We start from the raw sequence: 18,651 nt of genomic DNA on the forward strand, positions 1-18,651 counted from the left end.
TTCTGGACAATAATGAGGCAGAGTGACTTTTATAACTCTTGAAAAAGTAAACAGTGAAACTCCGGAAATGCATCATGTGCAAACCTGACGTGTTTCACAACAGCTGAGCAGGCAAAGCTGAATACCTCCACTCTGCTAATCTACATGTTACATTCCTTATTGTCCTATTCGGATAAAGATCTACTCACACACAGTTTACTCACTGAGTAGAGATGCATGCTACTGATAAAGTGAGCACAGCTTCTCTTTGTTTTGTGCATAATTGAGTTAAGAAGCACATGAGAGTCATTCTGACATTTTGCCATGTCGGCATATTTATCATCAAAAGCACAGCCATTTATTTAAACCTTCCTCTGTGCAAGGTCCAAGGTACCATGGACTGTTACGTGACTGCTGGGGTTACTGTAGCTGTTCAGGTGATCTATCTCTGTTTGCCAGGCAACACCATTATGCTGTTATAGGAGTGCAAGTATATAAGATTGGAGTGTGCCTCTCTGAATGTCTTTTCGTGAGTGTGTGTGTTTTTAAGGTTACAGTATATAGAGACTTAATTCACCCTGAAAAAACGAACGGATGTGTGTTCAAACCAGAATAGCTGCTAAGAGAGCGGGGCAGACCCATGGGACGAGAGACGAAAAGAGAACAGAAACTGTGCAGTTTCTGGAGTGTTGAACGTCAAACTTCACCCCCTTCCTGTCTGTGAGCCCCACACTTTGCTCTCATGATTCTGCAAACAATTGAATACTAAACTACAATGTACTGTAGATCACAGTACATCACTGAGGGAGCTGGAGCCAATCCCAGCTGATGAAACGTGGGGTACACCCTGAACAGGTCCATCGCAGTCCAAGTTGAACCGGGATTCGAATTGGTGACTTTCTTGCTGTAAGGCAATAGTGCTAGCCACTGCTCCTCCATCTGTACACTATTAACCCTTTAAACCAGAGTGTCCCCCAATTGGGAGACAAAGAGAATACGCTAATCATGAAAGAATATAGTGATGGTGCATGTCTAATTAAACAACTCAAATAACAACTAAATAATTGACTACATCAATCAATCATGTGACACACCTTGGAAAAATAAAGTCAAAATCAGCAAAAAAAATAAAAATTAGAAATAATAATGTCATGTGAATCACTGACAAGAGTCGCCCTTACCTGTGGTGCCATTAATTCGGATTTGTCGTCTGTAAATGATGAACCAGAGAGCCAGAACCAACATGGACCCGACTGTAGCCAGCACCACAAAGACCCACAGCACTGGAGTCAGCAGAATCAGTGAGTCAGCCTGTGTAGCCGGACCCACGTCTCTCACCTGGCCCACATCAGCCTGCAGGGGCGGCTCTGAAAGGAACAGACACATTAAATACCCAAACAGAAAAGCTGTTTGCCCCTGAAGGAGCACAGGTGCTGTCAAGATGATGTCAGTCAAATATGGGTGCTTACAATAATAAAAAATAACGCACTTTACTTGAAACAAAAAAAGTTATTTATACAGATGTGGGAGCTCTGTAACACCCCTGCATGCATCTACGTAACTGACAGACCCTGAACAGGTAAATCGGTTCAGTGTTGTAGTTGAAATAGTTTGCAGCAAAATGAAGGAAATAAGGAAAAAGGTAGCTCAATCCCGAATATCTGACCGTTTAGACTGCAAAGACAAACTAAAATCAGCATCTATTAGAAGCACAAGGTTTTAAATCTAGATATTGAGACTAAACACAGAAAACACAGTACTACATTGAAACTGAGACTAAAAAAATAAACTGAACTCACTTGTTGGAGGCTCAGTCTTGATGTTAGTTTTAGCACAGGCCTTGACAACGTTGTCCCACTTCAGGCCAGCAGAACAGTGCTTCTTGACCATGGCTGAGACAGCAGTGAGGAGACCTGCCGCACAGTTACCTCCCTGTAAACTCGTGTTTGTGACTCAAACAATATGTTCCGAGACATGAGTGTGAGGTGCAGAGGGGTGTGATGAGTGCAGAGAGCCTGACATACGTTTCAGTTCCCCCATTTCATAGGAAAGGGTGAATCACTATGTCTCTGGGGGCAGCGAGAGCGCCGTGCACTTGTGTTTGGATCAAATACTAAATGACTGTTCATGTCACTGGTGAACATGACGCATTAAGGCAGTGAAAGAGAGACAAACCAGCATGTGATGTCAAAGAGAAAAAAAAATGATATATATAAGTACAAATAAAATGTGATGTAATGTTAACAGGTGCAGAATAGATACAGTCTCACAAAAATGCTGCAGGAGAGATTCTGGTTTAGATACAGAAGACAGAGGCTGCAAACAAAGCCCCCACTACAACATAAACAACACAAGGATGTGGTGGTGAATAAATGGGTGTTTTAAACACTGAGGGTCTGTGTGATGGTTTTCTCACAACAACAAACTTGTCGTATGGATGATGAGTTCAGCTCAGCTCAGCCTTTCTGTGTTGTGTTTGAGTGGTGTGGGGTTTCTCCAGGGACTCCAGCATCATCCTGCAGTCCAGTGTCTTATAGTCCACATCACAGACAGACTATAGTGAGGCAACTCTGCTAAAACATTTTCTGACAAGAACTTCACCAGTCATTTGTTGTGTTTAGACAGAACAAGAAGAAGGTGATCCTCAACACATCCAACACAAAACACTGCTCAGCTCTAATGGTGGAATATTTATTACCACACTGGCTAAGACAGGATTAAACAGAGAGGGCAGTATGTGTGCAGCAGTAGAACTACAATTAAAAAAAAATAAAAACAACAGCGCGACACACAAGAAACAGGCTCATACAGAAATACAAACCTAAGAAATACTTTATAAAAATATATGCTTGTTCATTACATCACAGGAGATCAATTGCCCCGAGTACAAAATAGCACTGATTGTTTTTAAATAAAAGAAAATGATTCAAGCACACGTTCAAGCATTAACCCTCCACAAGAGTGCCACAGGTGCACCATTGGTAAATTGCATTCTTTTGTGTTATGATAATTATAGTGCACTTTTTTTTGTTTTTAAACCGAGTAGTAATACTTGTGCAGAAGTCACAACATGGACCGTTTCTCTTCCATTTTCCTTCATAAAAATGAGCCAAGCGAACTTTGAACTGTGACATATTTACAAATTTCACAAATTTAATCAGATGAAAAAAACAAAAGAGTACCTTTTGCTCAGGTGTGTTTATATATTTGGTGAAAATGGAAAAAAATATATAATTTCATCAGATTGCCTTTGCAGCAAGAAGACCCGTGTTCGAGCCCCGGTTGAAACAAGGGTCTTTCAGTGTGAAGTTTTCATGTTCTCCCTGTGTGTGCGTGTGCTTCCTCCCACAGTCCAAAAGCATGCAATATGGGGACACTCTAAATTGACAGATGGACTAGTGAACTGTCCAGGTTGTACACCGCCTATTGCCCTATGTCAGCTGAGACTGGCATAGCACCCCCCCGCGACCCTCCTGTGGAGGATAAAGCCATAGAAAATAGATGGATGGATGCCTATAGGTTGTGCTGAGAAAAAGGGTACAAGACACTCTTATAGCCTCTGTATACGTTTCAAAATAGTATTAGTTTAAAAAAAAATAAAAAATAAAAATCTCAAAAGAGACAAGAAAACACAGCCACTGATTTAATGAGCACCACATTTTATAAAAAATAATCAAAGTTACTCTCAGTATTCAAGACATGCATGTCTGCAGGTGTTAAAAACAATGCAGATTATTTTACAAATCATTAATTAGTCAAACCCTGAGTATCGTGTGTGTTAACATAGTGACTTGAAAGCAGCTTTTTGCATGTTGTCAGGTGGAAGGCAGCTCCATCAATCATCAATGTATAAGCGAAAAAAGAACACACATGTTGGTGGGACGCCAGTCTGATCATTAAGCAGCGAAAAAAAACTAATAGACGAAGCCCAGAATGAACATATCACACCTTTAACACATTCAACATTCATTGCTCTGAAAGCATTAGAAAGAAAGCATCTCTCTCTCTGTCACACATGCACATGTGCCTCAAGGCTCGAAGAGAAGGGGCTGCATCTTCACAAAGGTGAAGTTGTAGTACTGTGGCAAACCTTTGTGGCTAATGTTGCTGAATTGATCCCATGAGAAAGGTGGGAGTCCGTCCTGCGTGGTCGGTCCGTTCACTGCTTCTGCACGGAAGTCCCCGGCCATTTGGAAATCAGTCACCTGAATGAAGAAGAAAAAAAACAATCAGTAAAACTAAACATTATTTGATTCTCAAAGAAGGGTCAAAGCGGGACAGGGTTTACCTTGGTGTCATAGCAACCTCCTGGTGAAGGCGTTTCTGACCTCAAGTCGTTCCGGCAACAGATGGACTTACAGGGGTTACCTTTAGAGTATGGATCCTTCTTGTAGTCTAAAATCAAACAGCAAACGACAGTGACAAACATAATAAATAAATAGTCAACAAAATGTATTTATTATTAATTTATTTAAAGGGTGCTGCTGATAAACCACAACAATAATTTCTTTGTTCTTCAATGCTTCATGTGATAGTCAACTAAACATGAGGTGAATTATTAAGCTGCAGGGCAGAACTTTTGATGATTATTGCTGTTGATGATATTATTTTTCTGCGTCTTTGTGATAAGGAACGGTGTCAAATTATTTGTACGCTGCCTCCGTTTTGAAATCAGACTCTGTCAAGACTTGAGTGAGGGAGTGTTTGTGTGTATACACCAGCAGCACAGGGGCAGGAGGGGTGAGAAGCATTTATCACGTTAAACGGCTGGAAAAAAATCTCGTTAAAAACAGACACAGTGAAAACATTCTCTACTTTCAGTGAAGGCAAATGCGCTTCCATGGTTTGAATGGAACAGATATTTGTTGATATTTAAAAGTTATGCACTATAGCTTTAAATTATAATAAACCACGCACCATTAAACCTCATGATGTGCTTCAATGAGTCCAGGTCCTTGACGTCAGCCTGGTCACGACGAAAGATCTTGGCTCTGGAACAGAGATCATAGGAGAAGTCTTCTCCATAGCGCGTCCACATTTCTCCATAACCGCTCAGCATGTAGATTTTCCGGTGGAAAGGTATGTTGTAGGAAGGCCAGTAACCTGTGGTAAACAGGCAGCGACATAAAAATCAACTCAACGTATGGAAACACTGTCGGAAACAGAACCAAAGATGTGCCGTTACCTCTGCGCAGAGCCTGTGTCTGGTCAGAGTACTCCACCAGGCCGGGGATCTGCTCCACCACAATCAGAGCACCGTCTTCAACACTGTGGCCAAGCTTTACTTTACTCCTGTCCAGCACCATGTACTGGTTGTTGTAGGTACCTAAGAGAGTTAAAGATGAGGCTTCAGATCAAATCTCAAACATATCATTACTGCTTGCAACCATCTATTTTCAAGTCACAAACTTAATCCTAAAATCTAATTGTGCTTTGAGCTGCCTCACCACGCTCTGCTGGCAAAAGGAAAACTAGATATGATGCTTATAATTATGAATATCCATAAGTTCCAGCTCCAGCTCCAGACTGAGGCTTTATTACCTTCAATAGTTAGTAATGGCGCGTTGTGCTGTACAAATATATCATCAATGTGCTCCACTTACCAGAGTTATACCTGGAGAAGGTTTTGGCCCACTCCTCTCCAGTATGTGCCAGACTATGAGCCAGTCTGACCCTCTGCCACGCCAGCAGGCTTTTGGGGGTGAGTGTGTCAAAGAGGGAGGAGTTGAAGACATTGTTGGTGGTCTGAGTCATCATCAGACCACTGCCCAAGAGGTAGAAATCATCCAAAGACACAAGGAAACCTGACAGAGAATTCATTTCCTGTCAGTATTCACAGTTGAGTTGCACACATCACACTTTAAACTGTAGCTGTGAGTCAAACAGAGTTAACTGAATCGTCACCACATTGCAACACGGCAGGTTGCAAAAAGACTATTTCAAAAACTACCCTACTTTTTATTTGATTTATAATGTCGCTAAACATTATTCTGAGGGGTTAATGGTCAAAGTTAGTATTTTAATAAGATGAAACTCAACTATTCCTCACTGGTGTGTTTCTTATTCAAGAGAGGAACATACCAGGATAGCTGCTGAAAGACAGTTTCCCAGTGGCTGCGTGGGGCTCAGTGACATGGAAGTCCCAGTGTTTGTAGATGCGCATGGTGGCAGCATACGTGTACCAGCTGGAGTGAGCAAACAGGAGGTCCTCAAAGCCGGGAAGCATCTGAGAGAGAAAACAGAAGAGTGGCGTTCAGATTCAGCATTCGATAGGCTTTCCTGTTTCTCATGAAATTGCTGGAGCCAATGAGACTCAGACGAGAAAACACTGAAAACATGTAACACAGCAGTATAACATTATTAGACTCAGGTTCATGATACAAAAGTGATACAAAAACCATTTGATGTTAAGGTGGCCCCACAGAAAAGCCGTGTTAGATTTCAATGTCCAGTGTCATGTTGCTGCAGTTGCAGGTAAAATGATATCTAACAAATGCAACACTGTGTGACAGAAGATCTGAAGCCACTAAAAAAAGTTAATATGTCAATGCAGTCACAGAGTGTAATTCAAATAATGTGGACACGAAATCATCCACATGGTTAGAAGGTATAAAAACAAAAGACAGTATTGATCGAGTGAGTGGCTATTCTATTGTATACCTGTTTTAATTCTGGTCTTCTTCTGCTGTTTTAGTTGTTCTTATTTAATTGATTTGTTTTCTTTAACTTGTTTCAATATATTTTAAGGTATCTTCCTGCTTGCCCTCTGCCTTGCCCATGTACATAGTAGATTTAGCATGAGTGAATTTACTCATTTATTATGCAAATGTGGTCGTTGGAGTGTAGAAACTCAATTGCCCTTTGGGGATTTAGTAAGTGTTCTGTATTTGTATCTGTATCAAAAATGCATTAGATCGATTAGATAAATCTAAAATGTGTAAAAAGAACCATTCTCGCATTATTCCCATATTTTTACAGTCTGTTTCCTGCTGGATGAGACAGAGCAATCTCCTGACATTGTGTTTCATATTTTCAAGTTCTGTTTCTTAAACCACACATGACACAAATGTGTGTGGGAGTCTAGTTTCTATGTAAAGCATACAATTATGAGTGCTACTCATAATTGTATGCAATCATCCTGTTGTGGGTGTTCGAAAGAAGAAATAAACACTTTTCATTCACTATTTTTGTACTTCTAAACACTGATGTAGGGAAAACACTAAAAACACACAAAAAAGGAAATGGAAACATTTACATCCTCTAAATGCAAGCACACAGACACATGAGATTACAGCTGGTGTTATGAGCTGCTTTTGGACAGCAGCATAACATAACACTGTGCTTTGCTTTCCTACAGTGAAGTATATAACACGTTTGGACCTTTGACCTTGATGAGTGCGGAGCAGTGTCCCATCCCTGGAAGCTGGAAGTCTCTGAGTGGAGGGGCAGAGCCGGGCACCAAGGCTGGGATCATATCCAGTAAATCTCCCACTGCATTCAGGAACTGAATGGCAAAAAGGGGCAGTGGCTGTGGGAATGACACCAGATAGACAGATGTTAGTCAGAAAATGAAAACAAATGGTGTCAATGCCTTATTAGGGAGGCCGATAAATTCAAATGTTGAACTGAGAGGAGAAAAAAAAATCAAAATCCCCGAAATGATGGGCCATTTGGAGACTTTTCATTTTTTCCTTTCTTTTTTTCAAACAAATAGAAAACCATCAAAATGTTGTCACATTTAAAGATTTATTGTACTGTATATAATAATAATAATAATAATAATAATAATAATAATGATAATGATGATAAGTATATTTGAAAAATACATAAAAACATACAGCCACACATCCCTTTAATGACAAAAATGTGACATATTTTCAACTGTTTGCATTGGACGTTCATCTTTTTAAATCAGAACTTAAGATGGTTAAGATGCTGAATGTGAAAATCATGAAAATACTACATTGGAATTTCTATTTTCTTTTGTGTGGATCACTTCATTTCATAAGAAATTGTAAGATGATGGGGGCACGTCTAGGTTTTCTATCTATGGGTTTAAATTCACATCTCCACCTGTTTCAAATCTTGCTAATAGAGATTTAACATTGTCTGGTAAAAATGGCCTGCATACCTTTTTCCCCTGTTTCTTGGCCCAGTCTCTGGCTCCTGCTTGTAGTCCGTCCATCTGGGCCACAATGAAACCTGCGTGTTTCCACAGTGGATCAGAGCTCTTGTTCAATTTCACTTGTTCTCTGACCCAGGAATCCTGTTTTCTGTGAGCACAAGAGTGACATTTCCCTTTTGCTGCTTTTAACAGTATTGCCTCCATAACTGGTTGTTTTAAAATTAAAATGTTTATTTAAAATATTTGATGACCCTGACTCCTACTGTACTTAATGTAAATAAATTTTTTGGGGAAAAAAAGGACAAACTCACTCCATGAAGCTCTGAACAGGACCGAGCACTTGTGGGTTGTGGATCAGCTGTGGGTACATATTGGTGTAATGGTCCATCATCTGCCTGAGGAAAGATAGTATGTACAAATATTAAATTACAATTTATATAGTTCAGTGACATGTGCTGGTGTTGATTGTCAAGTCAGGGTAAAAGCGGGTGGTCAAGCAAAACTATCAGACCTGACCGACGGGAGCGTTTGTTTTGTATACAGCAGCAGCACAAAGGTGGTTGGGGGAGAGAATTTTTGTCACCGTTAAAGTGCTGAATGTGTGAACTCATAAGACAAAAGGTATGAATGAAATGGTCATTTGTTAATATTTAAAAGTTATACACTAGAAAGTTCAAGAAAGTACCTCAACTTTTTTTTACTTAATTGAGTCCAACTATAGAGCGAACTTACACGTAAAAATATTACAAGTGGGGAAAAAAATGTAATAAGTTAAATTCTGTAATGTTTAACAACTTAAGAATTGAAGTATTCTGGTAGTTAATTTATTTGTGTCTTTAACATCACATGGTACAACAACATCATTTAATTTAATAATTGAACTGCGATCGCTCTGGTTTTTGCTGCCTTGCATTGAAATAGTTTGCATTCGTAAATCATGTTACATGTACAATAAAGTTAAAGTTGAAGTTGAAGTAACTTCTGAAGTCATCAGCAGACTCAGCTCAGGATCACCATTACAGTGACCACTCTTCCGCAGACAGACGACCACTTGCATTGTCTCATTCCGATGATCACATGATTGAGTGGCGTGAATGTATGGAACGAGTTCACTGCAGGAACAACACACTCAAGGCTCTTACTGGGCAGTGAGGAAGCCTTCGAGGTAGCCGGCCAAGAAGAAGGTGACCTCGTCAGTCTCAGGGGTTTTCCCATAGCCAGCACGGATCTCAAGGACACTCCAGCCTGTGTTGGACAGAGTATCGTTCAGGTACCCGTATGCGTCCCCCTCTGTCTCCAGCACTCCTTCTTTGAGCAGGACCATCTTGTGTTGGACATCCCAGTACACTGTGGCTGCTGTCATCTCTGGGAAGAAATCAACAAAATAAAGAAAACCACACAGTCTAAACAGCCACACATACTTAACTATGACTAGGAATGTACTATTATTACTATAATACTATTTTATTTATTTCTGTATTTTATTTATTTATTCATTCATTCATTGCTGGTGTGATAACTGGAATCTACACTGACGGGTCATGAGACAAGAGGTGGTATTCATTCATCTTTAACTCAATCCCAAAACTTTATGCCCGCATGTCTTCGTTTCTATTACGTGTGCGATTGCAACTACTACTAAACAGGTATGAGAATGAAAGTTGGACCAATCATGTCCGCCAGGAGGACGTGTCAGTCAACATGTCCACAAGTTTTAAATCACAACAGCTGTGAGACAGAGAGAATCTTTGCTACACAAATGCTTTACACCACTGAAATGTAGGCTTTTGCCATTATTCATGCTGATCTGTGTTGTTATATCAATGTGCACAAGTATTTAAATCCTAACACGGCCACGCGGGATTTCATTAAACTCGGCCCACTTACTGTCTGCTGAGGCGAAGGTTGCAAACGCTGTAAATAAAAGAAAGACATGTATTCTTTTGACTAACGGCATGACTGCCTGAAAGACGTTAACACGCGGTAAAATGTAGCAGCCTGAAGAAGTGGACGAGGAAATCAGTTCTTGGTTTGTGGAGGAGGGAAGTTCCGAGGAAACTGCAGCGTCGGCGGATGGGAGCGTTTCCTGATTGGCTGCGGTTCGAAAGAAAGGGAAGCAAGAGAAACACACTTTTATACTTGAGCAGAGCGCGAGGTCGTGTTACGGTCTACCGTACAGGTGATATACGAATTCGAATTTCTACTTCGGGAGCAATAGCGAACACGCCAAACGGGTCTCGAACCCACAATCCCTGTCTTAGGAGGCGAGTGCCTTATCCATTCGGCCAAAAATGAGGCGAAAGGAAGAACTCGGGTGGACGAAAAAAAAAAGGAGAGAGGAAGGAGGGGGGGAAAGAGGGAAAAGAAAAGGAGAAAAAAGAAGCAAAACGTACACTATATCTATTTCTTCTCTACTCTCTTGTCTTATCAACATTGTTTACACAAACTTCAAACGGTATTTGAACCTGTGCTGTGGCAACATCCCAATGTACCACAGCGCTATGGACATTCCTAAAGTCTACTGTAGGTGGCAGCATGCACCAAAACAATGTATTAACACTGTATAATTGTAAACATAAACTTATTAAATTACTTAGTAATTTATTTATATTATATTTAGATATATTATTTTTTCTAGTATCTACTAGGGATGTTTCCCCCTCCTTTTTTTGGTTAAATCTGTGCAGCACAAGTTAATAAAACAAACTCCAAATTGAGCAAAGAAAGTACTTTTCAAAAATCTTTGGTTGAGACAAAGAGTGTCAGGTTTTGTTAACAAATTTAAAATGATTCTGTAAGTAATTCTGGCTTGACACTCACACTCACTGTCATCCTGTTTTTCAACAGGAAATTAAATAAAAATGTGAAGGCTGTTCTTGGCTCAAATAAAATTACATTTATTCTAACAATATTGTACCACACAGTAAGTGTAAAACTAGAAACCATCTGCGAACAGACAGACATGAAGAGAGACTGAATATCAGAATATTTTTCAAAAATAACAGACACAAATTTAAAACAATACCAGCATTCGCTGACATTTTGTGCCGCAGCTGGTAACAATATAACAAAGACAGCAACTACTGTTCTTCCACTGATCCAGGGTCAGTCCTGAGGCTGGACAGTACCACCGCCCCTTCAGCTGGGTGTGGTTTTTCATGGCCACACTCCTTGCAGGTGTAGTGGTAATGTTCCTTTGCCAGCCTTTTTCGTGGTGGCATGCCCATAGCCACTAGCTCCTCATCTTCCTGGGAAGCTTTCTGCAGTCTCCAGGCACGTTGCCTTGGCTGAGGTGGAAGGCACGCTTGCTGGTGAGGAGCTTGCTGTAAAGAAGAAGCTTGCTGGAAAGAAGGAGCTTGCATGAACAAAGGAGCTTGCATGAATGGAGGAGCTGGCATGAACGGAGGCGCTTGCATGAACGGAGGAGCTGGCGCGAATTGTGGAGGGAATCGGGGAGGTGAAAATGGTAGATAGGACACAGGCCTGTTTGCCGCCAGGGTGCGCTGGCGGGGGAAAGCTTCCCCCTCGTGGTTTTCAGGCTCCTCAAATGTCATCACTTCATGTGCATGCTGCACAGGGGAAGTGTGTTCATTGCAGGGAGAGACTCCTTAGCCAGGTGCAGCTGTTTCGGAAGTACAGTGCCTTGCAGCAGCATGTCCCTGTCCTTCCTCTTATCCCTCCTAAGCAGCCTACAAGACAAACATTGATTATTTTATACATGTGAGCCTGTCCCCCTAAGGTTATTACATATTTTATAACAAGCATACAGTTGGAGGTTTTTCTTGAGGTTAAATATTTATATACTGTCTTGACTGTGTGGGAAAGGTAAACAAAATAACACACACCATGAAGAGACAGTGGTGTTGTTAACCGGCACCAGAACCAAGTTGGTCTGGTCCAGGACAACCCTGCTGTCCTCCAGCAGCTGTTTGACATGGCTGTAGATGCTGACAATGGACTGAGGGATGGGCATGGTTTTTCCCCTTGTGTCCTTTGGCCTGTTGCGTGGTTGCTCAAACTCTTTGGCAAGTCTGAGGCAAACACACTCGCTGACCCTGTGTACTTCAGGGTCCTGGGCTGCTTGGCCGTGAGTCATGTATAGTCTGTGGGAGAGAAAGATGATATGATCTGGACTGTGAACAAGGATGTAAAGTCGTAAAGGTGACGATGTCAACAGGGATTGCAATAAAATAATAATTTGCATTCACAATGGTGAGTGCGGTCTCTTATTCAATGATTTGTATTGAACCAAAATGATAGCCAATTGTGGTCAAGCACCTCTCTGCCGCCTGCTGTCCAGGAGCAGAGCCACTCGGCTTCCTGGGTGATCGCCACAGTCCTCCTGATGTATGTCCTTTCTTCTTAGGCTTCTGGGTGTACCTAAACAGTGAAAGAGACCTCCATATGCTTCATTGTTCCATGGAATGTTTGTTTGTTGTAATTATGGTGTACAAAATAATTACTATTTTGTACCTTGAAGGTGCCTTGTCCATGGTATGGAGAGCTGTGTACAGGTTGACTATGTCCGCCTCCTCCTTGACTGACAAGGCAGTGATTGTGCGGTTCAAGTCAACTAGGTAGACTGCTCGGGCATCAACTGCCTCCCATCCCACAACTCCTCTTGAGTCACATTGGCTGGTCTGAAAAGTGATAAGTGAGAAAAAGAAAAAACAAGCAAATAAATGTACACTCTTGTTTCTAATTATGTGAGTAATGATGATTTTATATTAATTTATCTTATTAAAATGTAACAAGATTTACTTACAGTTAAATATTATGTTTGAGAAAGTGTTATTGACCTCTGTGTCAGCCTCCAACAACACCTGGTCTTCCACAGCACTTGGAGGATCATGATCACCAGCCCCAAGCTCAGCTGACTGGCAGAGAGCAGCGTCAGGCTCTCCACCCCCAAGATCACCTGGTATGCCCACTGTGATATCTGGCTCATCCTCCTCAAGCATCTGCTTTGGAGCAAGCAGGTCACCTCTGTTGGTCTGGGCCAAAAAGATACTCCACAGCAATGAGCACACTCCTGCCTGCCTGCCTGCCTGCCTGCCTGCCACAAACTTCACACCCAAGAAATGCATGTCCTCTGACCCTGTTTGGAAGAGTCTAAAAAAGGGAAAGAGAAAATCATCAGGGTTCAAAGTGAAAACACCACCTCCATTTTAGTCTACCCTAACGCTCCAACTACCAGAAATGATGTACCTACAAGAAAGATTCATAGATTAATGCATGTAATTTCAATAAATAATGTACAATCTGAAAATAAATAGATATGTAATGTGAATATAAGAGATGAAACAAATCTCTTATATTGTTAGAATCAAATGGTCGATTCTAACAAGTGAGAAAATGCATTATTATTAATTGACCAAGAACAAAAATTGAAATTGCAGAAACAACTTTTTGTCATTTCTATCTCAAAAGAAACTCACTGTTTCTTAAACCTTAAAACATGTGAGTTCATTAATTAAGTCAAATATGTATATCAAAGCCTTTTATAAACACTTATGAAGGTTATCTGTACCAGAAGGGTCACAACACATGTAACTTCCACCTTCCACAATGATGCAACATCACTACACACTACTTTATGACATTTGTTGCATGTGTCCTTTGTTTTATTACGATATTATTCAATGTTACATCATCAACTAAACATGCTATGATTCAAATAGCAATGTTGTGGAGATTTTCACAGATTTTGAGAGTTAAACCATGAGAGTCCAGTCTGCGTGTTTTGACTCATCCTTTGAAATCACTGTACGGGCTGATTATAGATGATCCCACAGACCAGTTACTACTGTACCTGAAGCTGTTGCTCCATCAGACTCTAGCTGACATTAATAAAACAACTATCAATTGTCTTCAAGGGTTGTGGTCAGTATCCAAAAATAAACATGTTACACCCTCTATGGTAATTAAAGGTAGAAGCTTTTTTGCATTTTGTCATTTTTATAACATAACATTGTTAACCCTTCGAACGCAGAGCACTGAGGCTGTTTTTTCCCCCATGTTATGTTAAAACGTATATATATAGGAGGCGATAAGAATGTGTGTCTATCCTTTTTTTCAGCACAACCTATAGGCAATCTGATGACTTTGATTTTTCTTTTTCTTTTTCAGCAACAAGTAAAAGCGAACGTAGAAGACCCCTTTACTTCGATCCTCCACGCTGCCGTTAACCATCACTGATGTGAATAATTCAACCAGAGTCACTCCCGGTTACTGTCACCCTCAAGGTAGTGTTTTCACCTTAAGAAAAAAAAAGAAAAATTCAAGTATCAGGTATGAGTTTGATTGGATTATTTTTGGAATATCAAATTTTTTTTTTTTAAAAGTTCTTTACCAGATGTGGGGCGATTGGATAAGACCTGTAAACCTCCATATGGGCTCTCTGAATCCTTCATAAAGGTAAACAGGAAGTCAAGGGAACTTTCACCTGTAAAAAGAAGAACATGTAAACATTCATTTCCCACTAATTCATTTGCACTTTTATAGTCTAAGATACATGAATGCACAGGGTGGAGAGTAATTAATTACATTTACTCACATTACTGTAATTGAGTTTTGTGGACTTAAAATAATGTACTTGAATTTGTAATTTTACTTTTACTTCAGTATGTTTTTTTTGGAAGAACAGTACTTCACTATGTTACTACGGCCTGAATTTAAATAAATAATAAAAAGATTCACACACTGGACACTTGAATGACGAGGACAGACCAATTAGCGCCAATTCGAGAAGGTTAAAGCATTTGTGACCTTTGGCCCAGTTTGACAGACACATTATGTGTTTTCATATTTTGTTTTGTCACCAATTTCATTTGTAAAGGTATGCCTTACATTAAAAACAATTCATTACAATCAATTAATTGTCCTTTTTGCACTGTACACAAGAAAGAACCCTGATCAACAAGTACATTTTAAAACAAGCTACGTTTTCTACTTAGACTTTTACGTGTACTTAGGGATATAACGGTTACTGGTGTCACATAAGTAACACGAGCTAAGTTAACCTTAAGACTGCACGCATGACGTACGTCAAGTTTTCTCTGTTGTAAACTTTCTCTTGTTTTTATTCAAACATTTGTTTATTTTAACCTGTATTTAATGTGTATTTTGCCCAGTTTTTGCACATATTCATTTTAATAGATAATAAATCTATTTAAATGTGAATTGTGGTGAAAGTATTTGAATTTATTAGCGTATCAGTGTTTTACAAACATATTTTAACAATGGAATTCTCATACCGTTACATCCTTACTTGTACTTTTATTAAAAAATGTGGTACTTTTACTTGAGTAGAATATTTCAGTACTCTTTCCACCTCTGCATGAATGTCATTGCAATCCAGTAGATGAAGCCTGGACTAAGCAGGTGGACACACAATAGTTAGTGCACGTCTCCAATCTTGATTGGACTGTCAAAACCTGGTTGACAGTCAACTCAAGTGAAACCTGCGTGGAATTTAGTTTTACAGAAACAATAACAGTACTCAGCTGCTCTTTAAAAGTATTAAACGTGCATTTAAACAGCACTAAATGTCTCTGGAAACAACACAGACAAAGGCTGCATTCCACTCTCAAGGTGTTTGTGTAAAGTCGTCAGGAATAGGATTAATGTGAGGAATGCATAGTGTGATTCACCGGGGACTCACCCACGACCTTCAGATTGTAGGCACTTGTTGAAACCATTTCAACTTTCCACACACCCACTTGTGTGTTTAGCTTCACAGTCTGGAAGTTTCCGACTGTGCTGGATGGAACGACCAGTGGTCCAGTCGTGTCAGCGCTGCTCTGAGTTACACCTGAAAACAAACATGAAACAAAGCATACGTGTTACGGTACATACGGGGGCAAACTTACAGTGATTGATATTTTGTTTTTACCATAAACAGTGGAACAGCACCTGAAGGACTGGTGATAGTAAAGGCGAGAGAGCGCCCTGTGATGTACATCGTCAGGTTCTTCACTGAATCGTCCACCGAAAATGTGAAATTATCGGGGTTTCCAGCATTCCGGGAAACTTGAAGAAGCTTGACCTGGGTATTAAATGAAACTGGTGACATAACTGAATCTTTGTGAACTCAACAATGTTACTGTTAATGCCAATATGAGGATTTTATTCATACCACAGAGGAACTGGATGTTTCTGTTATAATGCTGGTGACCTCGGCCAGCTCACTTTTGGTGACCTGAATAGCCTGACCTCCTGAAGCCTCCGACAGCTGTGTGTACACGGAGGCTGATTTTGGAAGAATCCGTTGAAACTGCTCTTGCTGTTGTTGATCGTCGTCATCAGTCTCTCTTTGACGATGTAACCCCAGGGAGCCAGTAATCAGGAAACTCACCTGATGAGGAAGAATTTAAAATGAGCTGCCATCAGTACACATATTAATTTACAGAGTTTGAAAGAGTACTGAAATTACATTACATTACATGTCATTTAGCAGACGCTTTTATCCAAAGCAAAGTAAAAGTAGAACTATTTTGACCTCGAAACAAGGCGGCTTGCAGTTTTATTAATATTGTTATTAAAAATATACTGTACTACACTGTGAGTGGCTTAAAACAAGTTAATCAAGAAAGTAAAGAAAAAGAGAAAGTTTTTTTCCCATCCAGCAGATGGCAGCATTTCCTACGGTGGTGGGTTTCCCTCTGTTTTTTAACCGACTACAAATTCAGCTGCCATTTTTTTTATTTGTTCAATTTGGACATGCACATGGAATAATTACAGGTGGAGCTGCTCCTGCACAAAGCGACACCGATTTGAAGGCCACGGTATACTATCCATGACTTGGTACATTCCGCTCCTCCCCCTCTTGTGTCGACCTATTTGTAAGGTTCCCCTTTGTGTTTACCAGTCGGAGCCATGGATGGTCGAAGCCTTCGAGAAGGGTCTAGCTGCAGACCCGCAGACCACTCAACGACACACCCCTTCACTCAACGACACACCCCTTTACTCAACGAAACACCCCCTCTGTAGATTATTAATTTGGATGCTGGTGTACAGGCTGACCTTAGTCTTCTGTCAGAAAAACTGCAGCTACTCCAGAGGTTTATTTTACCCTTCTTTATTTCTCAAAATGGGAACAGTGTACAGGATGTGTTGTTGTGGTTTCCTGAGGTATATAAATAAAGGAAAAGTAATGTATTAGTACATTATAAGGTAACATAGCTGTGAACTAAACACACATACAAGAAATGCAGCGAGAATGATGACTACAAACAGTATTCTCTATTGGCCACACGGGGGCGCCTCAGACCGCATCATGACAATATATCACAAGCAACTGTAATAAACGTTAATATTGGTCGATGTAGAACCCATCCGTGGTATAACACACACAATCAGAAAAGCGTTATATGTCTAGGGGACATATGTAAAATAATCTGAACATATCAACCAGCCTGTGTTAATATACCTCACATTACAATGTAGTGCGCGAGAGTAACAATCAGAACATGGCGGCCGGTACAGGTTCACGCCAGGTATAGCAGGAGACAGCATAATACTTAACAATGAGTATAAACTTACTTCTCATTTACGCACGACGAACACAATGTAACGGTGTGGACAACTACAGATTTGACTCCATTCAATACAGTCACGGCCGAAGAATACGTGCACAGCACTCCGCGTAACTTCACTGACTTTGCTGGCTTCGGGGTCACTCGGGACTACTCGGGTCCTTCCGGTACCGTTCGGCGCCGTGACTGTGGCGTTCCGAACACGGCAGAGCAGGGAAGTTTGCCCACCCTCACACTCAACGACACTCTGATTGGGTCTCAAGAGACACCGTCCAAAACGTGATGACGTTTACGTTGACTGAGTATGAAGAGAGAGAACCCGATAAAGTAACACGGGAAAAACACGGGACAATGACGGAGGAAAAGGTAAGAATGGATAAAAAACACATTTTGATATTGAACACTGGATGAATAGTCATTATTTGTATCCATTAAATCAATTAAGTGCGGTTTATTAACCAGTAATGTCTGCATGCTGTAACGATAGCGATTGTAACAGCAAGCAAGACGCAAGCAAGATGCAGCGATTGCCTGCATATATTTGAGGACAGGGAAAGTCTTACAGGCAAATGCAGTCCAGTTCATTACTACTTGATTCTGGATTAAAAATGTTCCCATGTTAAAAATACAAAATGCAATTTTATTTTACATTTTCTCTTATAGAGCAACACTACGTTCAGTAATGGAGCCGGCTCTGAGCTGAGGAGATGCCATTGTGCCAAACAAAGGGGAGCTTGTGTCTCATCTGCAGGGACAGCGACGGTCAAGTGTAGTGTACGGTGGTAAGTCCGTCTATATTATCAAATAGTCAATGCTGAAAGGCCTTCATTTCCCCATGAGCCTTACATGTTATGAAATATGATGTTATTTCTGTTTGTCCTGACCATGGATAACTGTGACCATCAGACCCTCATCCCTTTGAACATCAGACACTCACAATATGTGAATCTTTAATCCGTGTGTATTTTATTTTCACTCTGGTTGAGAATTTAGATTTTGAGAAAAAGTTTC

General features: G+C 40.5%; 2 protein-coding genes across 3 annotated transcripts; both read right to left on the minus strand.

Moving 5' to 3' along the window:
- Nucleotides 1-3,621: 3,621 nt before the first annotated feature.
- Nucleotides 3,622-10,204, minus strand: plbd1a (phospholipase B domain containing 1a). Its single transcript, XM_044050020.1, has 11 exons — nt 9,992-10,204; nt 9,247-9,469; nt 8,416-8,499; nt 8,111-8,252; nt 7,367-7,507; nt 6,061-6,205; nt 5,583-5,783; nt 5,165-5,305; nt 4,897-5,082; nt 4,268-4,374; nt 3,622-4,184 (listed from the first exon to the last, which is right to left on the minus strand). The coding sequence occupies exons 1-11, from the start codon at nt 10,059-10,061 to the stop codon at nt 4,008-4,010; spliced, it is 1,617 nt and encodes a 538-aa protein (XP_043905955.1). The 5' UTR covers nt 10,062-10,204; the 3' UTR covers nt 3,622-4,007.
- A 776-nt stretch (nt 10,205-10,980) lies between these two features.
- LOC122785689 lies at nt 10,981-17,798 on the minus strand. 2 transcript variants are annotated; one of them, XM_044051593.1, is made up of 10 exons: nt 17,648-17,798; nt 16,242-16,460; nt 16,019-16,151; nt 15,768-15,917; nt 14,457-14,549; nt 12,904-14,362; nt 12,578-12,744; nt 12,383-12,484; nt 11,950-12,207; nt 10,981-11,793 (listed from the first exon to the last, which is right to left on the minus strand). In XM_044051593.1, the coding sequence occupies exons 6-10, from the start codon at nt 13,189-13,191 to the stop codon at nt 11,658-11,660; spliced, it is 951 nt and encodes a 316-aa protein (XP_043907528.1). In that variant the 5' UTR covers nt 13,192-14,362; nt 14,457-14,549; nt 15,768-15,917; nt 16,019-16,151; nt 16,242-16,460; nt 17,648-17,798; the 3' UTR covers nt 10,981-11,657. The 2 variants fall into 2 exon arrangements, with proteins under 2 accessions (XP_043907528.1, XP_043907529.1); XM_044051594.1 differs by lacking the exons at nt 14,457-14,549; nt 15,768-15,917; nt 16,019-16,151; nt 16,242-16,460; nt 17,648-17,798 and having other exon boundaries at nt 12,904-13,216; nt 14,269-14,332.
- Between the last annotated feature and the right edge of the window lie 853 nt (nt 17,799-18,651).

The sequence above is a fragment of the Solea senegalensis genome, linkage group LG19 (assembly GCF_019176455.1).
Source record: "Solea senegalensis isolate Sse05_10M linkage group LG19, IFAPA_SoseM_1, whole genome shotgun sequence".
Lineage (NCBI taxonomy): Eukaryota > Metazoa > Chordata > Actinopteri > Pleuronectiformes > Soleidae > Solea > Solea senegalensis.